This window comes from Mercenaria mercenaria, chromosome 12, assembly GCF_021730395.1.
Source record: "Mercenaria mercenaria strain notata chromosome 12, MADL_Memer_1, whole genome shotgun sequence".
Taxonomy (NCBI): Eukaryota; Metazoa; Mollusca; class Bivalvia; order Venerida; family Veneridae; genus Mercenaria; species Mercenaria mercenaria.
Genome location: NC_069372.1, coordinates 11,133,097 through 11,143,720, shown reverse-complemented (window position 1 = coordinate 11,143,720; position 10,624 = coordinate 11,133,097). Strand labels below are relative to the sequence as shown.

The 10,624-nt window shown below is 33.0% G+C and overlaps 1 protein-coding gene across 1 annotated transcript; it reads right to left on the bottom strand.

Moving 5' to 3' along the window:
• Positions 1-1,685: 1,685 nt before the first annotated feature.
• LOC128547218 (intraflagellar transport protein 20 homolog) lies at positions 1,686-10,558 on the bottom strand. The gene is made up of 4 exons (XM_053519190.1): positions 10,399-10,558; positions 6,408-6,493; positions 5,734-5,837; positions 1,686-2,454 (listed from the first exon to the last, which is right to left on the bottom strand). Exons 1-4 carry the CDS (start codon positions 10,523-10,525, stop codon positions 2,373-2,375), a joined length of 399 nt encoding a protein of 132 aa, XP_053375165.1. The 5' UTR covers positions 10,526-10,558; the 3' UTR covers positions 1,686-2,372.
• Between the last annotated feature and the right edge of the window lie 66 nt (positions 10,559-10,624).

The window sequence follows — 10,624 nt, the reverse complement described above, 5'->3', positions numbered from 1 at the left end:
AATCTGCGTTCCCGACCTCGAGCTCCTGTGATAGGAAGATGCAAATTAGGTACAATAAAAAGAATTGTTCCGCAGGTCCCTGGCTCTATAGTTAAGGCTATATTCAAAAGTCAGTTGAAATTACTACATCAACAGTTTACCAAGTGCAGACGATTTCACCATATTATTATGTTGGAAAGAAAAGCAAGACTTTCAAAAGACTTTTCAACCAAGTATATTTTTAAAGGCTGAAAGAATTTTCAATATTGTACAAGTATTTGAAATTTAGGAAAATGGCTATACATGAAGGTGGTTATGGAAACAAAATAGCCACTGTTTATCAAATGTTGAAATGTTTATAACTTTCTACTTGCATGCCAATTTTGAATATTCTTTAAATGCCTTGAATGCTTACAACTTCCAGACAGATGGACAGAATAAAAGAATGACATTGCCATCACATTTAACAGTATAATTATGAATACATTGTATATAAATGTCTTATATAATCCATAGTTACGTATACTGAAAAAAAACTAGAATTGTTGTCTATTGAGCACGAATGCACCCACACACTGCACCTTCCTCTAAATAGCAAAGTTTTTAGTACAGACCATCTTCACAAGAAGGATGTTCGACTAAAAGTTAGTTGTTGCAAATTGTATTCAAATAAGATTTTGCATCTGAGCAGCTTTGAATCCTTCTTTCAAAAAGTTTATGAGTTGAATACAACAAATTTCTTCACTGTGGCCTATTTTGCGAAATTAGGAACGGGTCATAATTCTAGAATAAATTCCAAAGAAAAAAGTCCATTAGTTACGGTCATATTCACATCAAGGTCCTTTTTATGCGAAACTTTCAAGCACATCCTTTCAGTGTTTGAGGAGTTGGACACACAAGATTTATCTCTATATTCTATATAGCAAAACTATCAAAGAGCCATAACTGCTGTAAAAATATTCACCGCAAAAGTTCCTTCCTTTATGGTCATCTGCACATTAAGCTTGTTCATCAGTGAAAGTTTGAAGCATATCAGACTAATAGTGTGGGAGGAGTTGGAAACGCAAAATTTTGTGACGTACAGACAGCAATGTGGGGGCATAAAAAACTGGCGGCATAGAAAGACGACAAGCTTTTATATTTATAGGATTTAATAAAAAAACAAGTCAAATATTTTACAGCATTACAGTATCACAGTGAAAAAGAAATAAATTACATATATTGAACTTTCACAACTAAAATGTGGAAACTGAAGATGAAATAGCCGAAACGTGTAACGGGCTGCCCTCCAAACGAAAACTGCTATAATGATTTCTGTAAACAGACAGCAGTCTAATAAAATTTCAAAATAAATTCAATTTACCTTGGTAATTTATGTGTATGATAATTATAATGTATTGCTATATTCAGTCAAACTTTGTTCGCTCAAACTCAGATAATTCATACACAACTTTTAGCTCAAACTCTTTGTCAGGTCCTGGCAATATCCCTGTTCAATGAATTTTGTTCGATTGATAGAACTACCAGTTATTTGAACCAATTTTGCTGGTTCCATAGAGTTCGAGTGAACGAAGTTCGACTGTACTTATTTTTTTTCCATTTGAGGAGTGCTATCAATAGCTTTTCAACATGTATTTTACAGATTATAAGTGATTTTTTTATTATAAATGCTGTATAGATTTCATTTAATTCTATTGTTTTCTTTCTCTTTTTTTTTTCACTTACAATTAAGACGGTTCAGTATGCAAAATTGACATAAAACTGGTGCTGTGATCCTTCCAATACAACTTAATGACATATTTAACCAAAGTCATTTCTGAAAACAAATTTTTGAACAGTGGCTTATTTTTCCTATTAACATGTTAATGAGGAAAAACCTCCCAGACAATATCTTCAGTAGCTATTTACATAAGCAATACACTTAATTAAAAGGAACCATTGCCGCATCAGTCAAGAAAAACAATTTCTGATTTTGTACAACAGGATTAACAAAAATAATTTCTCACTACACATCTGATTACCATGTCTACTTTACCCTTTGTCATTCCAAAATACCATTGTGAGCTATTATGACTTTCTAGTGTTTTTTTCCCGCTACTTAAAATACCAGTAGTACATTTAAAGACTTAACAAAACTTGACATTTTGAACACTTTTATCTGATAAAACTGCCACAAACAAATTCATCACAGAGACCATAATTTTTCAGAACTCAATGACGTACCAGTCAAGACTTTGTGCAGTGTACTGATTTAATACCTTCAGTGACAGAATCAGACTAACAGTAATATTATTTTTCTCAGTATTTCAGACATGAACCCTTCAAATGATCAGGAGATATTGTGGACGGAATTTTATGAAGTCAAAGACAAAAATCAACAGGATATAGCTGTACTATTTTTGTAAAATAAATTGTTCTATAAATTCATTCTGTTCACTTTCTTCTTTCTGTAAGTTTTCATACTGTATTCTCAATCTGAAAAAAAAAAAGAAAAGATCCAAATATTAAACATTGTAAAAGTAGCAGTTCTTGGAATGAATGTCTGATCCTACCCATTGCAATCTTGCATACCCGAGGTCTACCATGATTCCCTAGTTTGCCTCGGGATTTTGACGAACCACTGATGGATGAGAATGGACTAACTGGTATAATTAAGAAATAATAAGTTCCCAAACATGGTTTGTCGTAGAATAACCCGAGTTTTGAGTTCTTATGCATAAGAATATATCACAAAGGCCGTAGGCTTGAGTGATATATTGTTTCGCATAAGAACGAAAAACTCGGGTTATTCTACAATAAATCACACCTGGGAACTTATTATTTTGATTCTAACACGACATACTAGTATCAGTAAGTGTTAGAAAAAATGGTAACTACTTTTTACGACTGTGCTACGCACCTGGATCGGATGACGTCATTGCATGCGAGTGGTTTATTGCAGAATAACCCGAGATAGATTTCGCTCTACATGTATGTAGGTTATTCGCTGGTCGTGTTAGAATGATTAATTTATAGAGATAATTTAAAAGATCAATATGTTCTGACAGATCAAAACTTGACAATCACCCATGGAACAAAATTTAAATTAGTTTGTTTTTCTTGTGTTTTGTGTCATACTGACATGATTAAGGTAAATTGTTTACCTTTCAGCTTTACTTTCAGTGCATATACAGGAATTATTTCAAGCAAGGGCAGTGAGATCTGGGCAATCGGCATAAATGATTAACTTTCAATGAGCCAGGAACCTCGCATATAAGAGTTCTACACCAGTCCTGATGGGGATTCAAACAATAACAGCTTCATAACTATACTTCAATTAAGAGGAAGATTTTTTATTACATGTAAAAAAAAAGCAGACACAGCTAAAGCACTAATATGGCAAAAGAGGTCAACTACAAACAGAAACTGTAGTGGAAAGATCTAGCAGAAGAAATGCAACTGACATACAAGACAATAAATGTAACATGTATATAAAATGAAATGGACAAAAAAACAAGTTGCAATTAGGGACACTGCCTTGGAATAGTCAGTAATCAATATAAAGGAAACTTTGGGTTCAACTGTGGGGTTATTAACAATTTTCTTGTGATTTTGGGAGATGCATTTGGTGTTGTGTGGGTAAATATTTTGTTAAAACAGTAAAAAATACATACAATAAAAAGAAAATTTACTTGTTTTACATACAAGATACAATTATCTTTCACTTCTGGGCACAAGATTTAACAATTTCTCCTGAAAATAGTACATCAAGTGTTTACTAAGCAGGTTTTTTTCCTAACCAATTTGGGGCCAAAGTTAGGCCCCATTCCCAAAGGCAAGTATTATATTCCCCCGCCCCCCACAAATTTTGAAGCTAAAATACCCAAAGTTAAACATTTTCACACTTTTTTTCCAGCCAAGTCTGTACCTACCAAGCCTTGAACATTTGAAACCCAATGCAATATACACTAACTTAATGCATTTATAACTTTTTTCGTAAATGTAGCATTTATAACTATTTTTGTTCTTAATTGTAACAAGTTGATTTTTAAACAAGAGCTGTCTGATGACAGCGTGCTCGACTATTCGAAGAATTGGTTGAAGAATGGGGTCAAAATATTTCCACGGATATTCAGACAAAAAGAAATAAATAGATTAGACAAACAATGTTCCTGTATTACTTTGATTTCGGTAAGTCTTGCACTAAATGGCAATATATGAGGCAATTTCAAAGTCCAAAAAGGGCCATAATTCAGTCAAAATAGTTATGTACTCTTGCCTAAAGATGGAAATCATAATGATAAACAAGTGTTCAAAGTTTAAAAGCCATATGTCAAATAGTTTTGACAAAACATGGACTTGTATGAAAACAGAACCAATTTCAAAGTCCAAAAAGAGCCATAAATCAGCCAAAATAGATGACAGAGTTATTTTCTCTTTCCTACAGATAGAGACTATTATACTAAACAAGTGATAAAAGTTTCAAAGCCATATGTCAAACACTTTACAAAAAATATGAACTGGTACGAAAAACTTAACCAAGATTTCTAAGTCAAAAGGGGCCATAATTCAGTCAAAATCCTTGATGGAGTTATGTACTCTTGCCTATAACTGGACATGGTGATAGTAAACAGGTGTTGAAAGTTTCAAAGCTTTATCTCAAGACTTTGTCAAAATATGAACTGGTACGAAATATTAACCAAGATTTCTAAGTCAAAAGGGGCCATAATTCAGTCAAAATCCCTGATGGAGTTATGTACTCTTGCCTATAACTAGCCATGGTGATGGTAAACAAGTGTTGAAAGTTTCAAAGCTTTATCTTAAAAGACTTTGTCAAAATATGAACTGGTACGGAAAACTTAACCATGATTTCTAAGTCAAAAGGGGCCATAATTCAGCCAAAATCCTTGATGGAGTTATGTGCTGTTGCCTATAACTGGCCATGGTGATGGTAAACAAGTGTTGAAAGTTTCAAAGCTTTATCTTAAAAGACTTTGTCAAAATATGAACTGGTACGAAAAACTTAACCATGATTTCTAAGTCAAAAGGGGCCATAATTTAGCCAAAATCCTTGATGGAGTTATGTGCTGTTGCCTATAACTGGCCATGGTGATGGTAAACAAGTGTTGAAAGTTTCAAAGCTTTATCTTAAAAGACTTTGTCAAAATATGAACTGGTACGAAAAACTTAACCATGATTTCTAAGTCAAAAGGGGCCATAATTCAGCCAAAATCCTTGATGGAGTTATGTACTCTTGCCTATAACTGGCCATGGTGATGGTAAACAAGTGTTGAAAGTTTCAAAGCTTTATCTTAAAAGACTTTGTCAAAATATGAACTGGTACGAAAAACTTAACCATGATTTCTATGTCAAAAGGGGCCATAATTCAGCCAAAATCACTGATGGAGTTATGTGCTCTTGCCTATAACTGGCCATTATGATGGTAAACAGGTGTTGAAAGTTTCAAAGCTTTATCTCAAAAGACTTTGTCAAAATGTGGACTGGTACGAAAAACTTAACCAAGGTGTGACGCCGACGCCGTGGTGAGTAGGATAGCTCTACTTATTCTTCGAATAGTCGAGCTAAAAATCACCTTTTAACAATAGATGTTTTCCCTAAATCAATGAAAAAAAAACAAATAACTTTTCTATGGAAGATATTTTGATCTTTCAATGAAACAAACAAAAAAAACCCCAAAATATATAAATTTCAGACTATGAAAATTGTTGATGACATCCTGGACACTTCTGCTGCCACAAAACCCACTTAACTTACCTTTCTAACTGCATTTTTCTTTCCGCTATCAATGCCTGAAGTTGTTGTTGTTGTGCCTCTCGTTGCTTAGCAATGGATTTCAGTAAATTTCTAGAACCAATGGCCTAAAACGAAAAAAAAAACAAACTTGAAATAGACTACTTAGGTAAACCTTTAAGGTGTTTTTGAACTTTCATTTATGATCAGTGGTACAAATTGTAATAATTTTGCAAAAAAATACTGCAATTACAATACTTGCTGTAGTATAAACAGCATCTTTAATTTTTTCACATCTATACACTTACTTGTTTTGAATCAGTGAAGATTTCGACACTGATTACTCAGCAAAGCAAGAACGACATCCATCAAGAAAATATTACACATGCCCCACACCCCAACGCTCGACAGAATAAAATACAAGTCAAGAAAGAGGCCAAATGAGAACAAATCTAACATGAAATTCCCAACGTGCTTGGATCCAAAGTTCAACTGGCATCGGATGGAGACTAATGGAGGACTTACCTAATACCTATTTGATGATGTGATTAATTTCACCTGCACATCACTTCTTAAAACATGTTGATGAAAGTTTCAAGAAAATTCTCAAGAAACCTGAATAACAATGTGGAATGTATGTACGTATACAGTCAGTACCAAAAGATTTGAACAGTTATTGCAGAATATAAAAGCTGTACCTTCATTTTTTCCTTTTCCACTTCTTTTGAGACATTGTCTACAACTTCAATAAACGTTCCCACAATTTTCTGAAAGTCTCCAATCTCTGAAAATAAAATGCAACATTTTAAATCAAGAATTGTCAAATTATGTAAAAACTAAAATTTTATTAGTGATATTGCGCAACACTTTTTCACAATGATACAACCAGATGTGTGCCTACAGGACACAACTGCCCCCATCAGACAGAAGTGGACTGAACTCGGCTTGGCAATGGAATCGACATACTCTGCAAATAGTAAAATGCCAATAAAGGAAGACGGAGCCAAGTTCTACTATGTGGGCAATTTAATAGCCAAGCTAGACTCATCCACTTCTGTTGGTTGAAAAAGTGGTGACAGAACTAACGGCCATGAGTATTTTAGGCCGAGGCAGATGCTATATGCACAGCAATCATAGTTTCATACTGATACTTTTTTTAATCCTCACGACCATTGTGTCAATTATTTTCATTACTCGCATGATAATGCTGCCAGGAAAGTCGTGCTAATTAACTAGTACTAAACATACAGCATACAGTCATATGTATAATTGTTTATTCAGTTTTTTCTTGCTTATCAGATCTCCATAGTATCGATCATACGACAATTTGTAGCATGCTGCTCTTTGATCAACAGATTGCGATTATGGATTCTATGATCATTACATTGAATAACTTATGTATAATTTATTAATTCACAAACAAAGTTGTAGTAAGTTTAGTGTAAGGTTGTCCCAATCCGTGACTCTAGTTACCTGCCCTTACAGTTCATTAACAAGAGTCACAAGCAGCGACTATTAAAAATTGGCATAACTGAGGTATTTCAAAATTCCAGACATGATTGTTAAAAGAATGTTTTAGTGGTGAAAAGCAAATTATTTTTGAAAAGCAAATTTTCTCCTGATCTTGGTTTTGTGCAGACCTGGTGTAATTAAAATGTAATTGTAATTAATTGCAATTGAATTACATTTCCTATGTAATTGAATGTAATTTGTAATTGGGTCATTTATCAATTACATGTAATTGTAATTTAATTAATTACAGAGCAGTTTTAGGGTGTAATTGGCAATTACATTTCAATTACTTTCAAATTACTTTCCTCTGAATTCAGCAAGAATGAACTTAGTGAAACTTATAAAATAAATGTTATAAAATACTGCAGTAAATGTTATTAAAAGAGTCAAGGACTATCTTTCCTTCTGCACCTGTACATAAGCTTATGTTTCTATCAGGGTTTTTATTTAAGATTGTACAGTGTAAATAGTGATCAGAAATTCCTGTTTCCGTTCTATGGTGGTGGAATTAATAGTGTCAAGAGCTGTGAAACGTATATTCTATTCAACTGGATTTAAAATAAGGCGCACGCATATAGCGGTTCTCCATTACTGGAGGGAAGATTATAAAGAAGAAGAAGACATGCTAATCCAGTTTCTTGAACAAATAGTATATATACGTTTATTACCAGTGACACTTCACTTTAACATGCTAATTTGCGTTTCATAGCTGTGAAAAATAACAATAGAATATTATGATAGGTGTTAATCCCTTGGACATACAATGTAGCTCCTTTGTTCTGATATAATTGTTTTATTAGAACCAACTGGTAATCTTTGATGATGTTTGTCACTATGTTTTGAAGAAAATGATTAAATTATGATTTGATACTGTTATATGCATCATTATTATTTACATTTTTATCGGAGCAAAAATTGAAATGCTTAGCATTTAGTTTAATCATTTTTTATCTGTGATAAAATTTGTTGTATAAAATGATACAAACTACATAGCATTTGACACCACTGTCGTACAAGATAAAATATATAATTATTATTGTAGACATTATGAGTATTCTACAGTTTTAGTGACATAGTTATTCTAGGATGGCTCATGAATGTTTTACAACTTATTTTCAATGTGGTCCTTCCGATTACATGTAGTGTGAAGGATAAAAACTTTAAATATATGTTTAAAATGTAAATGATTAAATACTGAACTATACCAGTTAAATTTGAAACATATTGCAGAACCATGATCACATAAACTTCAGAGAAATTCAGACCTGACTTTACATGCATCTTCTAACTGAATTCTCCTTGACAATGTATTAACTATTAATTTAGGGCTAACTTTTAGCTCCTTTTGCAATAATATCAAAGACTGAGTGATGTTCTCCTGCAAACACACATTTTACTTTGAGCTTAAATTCAATTTTGAAATAACTGAAATCCGTTTACAGGTGAATTATCATGTATATGTAATACAAAGTAAAGAACTTTGCTACAGTGTTCAGGTAAGAAGCACCACATTTGGTATTGTAATTGAATGTAATTAATTACAATTTAGAATGTAATTGTAATTTAATTAATTACATTGCTAAATTTCATGTAATGGTAATTGTAATTTAACTGGACAATTCTCAATGTATTTTTAATTTAATTAATTACATTTTAAAGTAATTGACCCCAGGTCTGGTTTTGTGCAATGCATAATAAGTGACGTCATGAGCATTTCGTATTACACAGAGGAAGTCGCCCGCTGACCTACATCATCTATTTGTTTTTCGCCACTGATAACGTCACATTCTTATTAAGTCACTGTAGGTGCATATGTACAATGTCAGATAGCAGTTATTGGAAAGCACAATGTGTCAGCCAAATTCAAAGTGCCATGGCATATTTTAATTAAAACCAGAAAATTCTGAATATTTTAAAGAAGCGTATCAATCAAAGTTGCCGATTACTAGGCGATAATAAATACCAGCCATATGCCATTGACAATACTTCCACCTTGCTTAATAGGGCCTTGTTGATTTTTCAAACAGCACCCAATATCATCTTTTATCTTAGGCAGTAGCTAGAGAACTGAAATCGGTTCCCTAGACAGCAAACTTATTCATCCGGAACCGGTTCTCTAGCCAAATTACCGTGCATAGGCTAGGGAACCGGAATTTTATTTCTATGCATAAAGCTGTCAAAATTCACTTTGTTTCTTTTGGGAAGTGTGCATGTTATTATCTTAATCATTTTCACCATTTCAGTAAGCTACTATGTCCTTTCATTTATCTGTGTTTACTATGTCTCCAAAAGTGTACTCGTCGCATACTGTCTGCCATATTGGAAGATAAACTTGTACGAATGAATGCGGAAATCGTCGGCATTGGAGCAAGCCGAAATAAACTTGAAATTTAAACTTAAAAGGTACAATACACTAAAAGAAACAATTAAAACAAACTAAGTAATTTCTGTTAATTTGTATTGATCAGATATCTTTGAATGTGTAATACCGAGGTGTTTCAAACCAATATATAAAGTAATCAGATAATCTGCAAGAAGTTTTAATGGCAATTAAATTTGTTTGTACATCTATAAACATGTAATGATGCAAATACAAATTAATGCTATTTAAAAAAAAAAAAAAAAAAAAAGTAGTTTCCACGCATTCATTTCATACTAGTTTTCATTCCAATTAATATGGCGGACACAGAACACTGCAAGTACACTTTTGGAGACAGTAAACGCAGATAAATGGAATGAAATGGTAACATTAATTAAGTTAATAATATGCATGATACTTACTTATAGAAACAGAGTGGATTTCGGCAGTGTTATAAAATTCCGGTTCCCTAGCCTATGCAAGGTATTTTGGTTAGAGAACCGGTTCCGGACGAATAAGTTCGCTGTCTAGGGAACCGATTCCGGTTCTCTAGCCACTGCCTTTATCTTATGCTAACTGATGAAATACTGTGTTTTATCAATGAGAATCTCAGTATAATCCATATCACTCACTGTTGAAATATCTTTGCCGATCTACTTGTACATATTGTATTTTTTTTTTTGGACAAATATTTATATTATTCACAGCAAGCACTGTATCTGCTAGCAAATAATGATAAATTTATGGGTGGGGTAGTTGTCCAAAACGTAAAATATATGATTACAAGGCAGTAGGTAAGAATAAACTTTAAAACTTACTGTCAACAAAGTCTTTACATTCTTCTTTAAGTTCTACTGTTTGAGACTGTACATCTGGTTCAAGCACTCTAATTTTATTCAATTCATCAAAGTGTAAACCAGCTCTGGACAGTGCTTCGTCCGCCATTTTCCTCAGGAATGTAAACAAAGTAGTGAATAGTTTCGTACTTCGATACATCCATCCAACTAGAAATTCACCATCGGAGATGTGTCAGTGTTAGAAAAT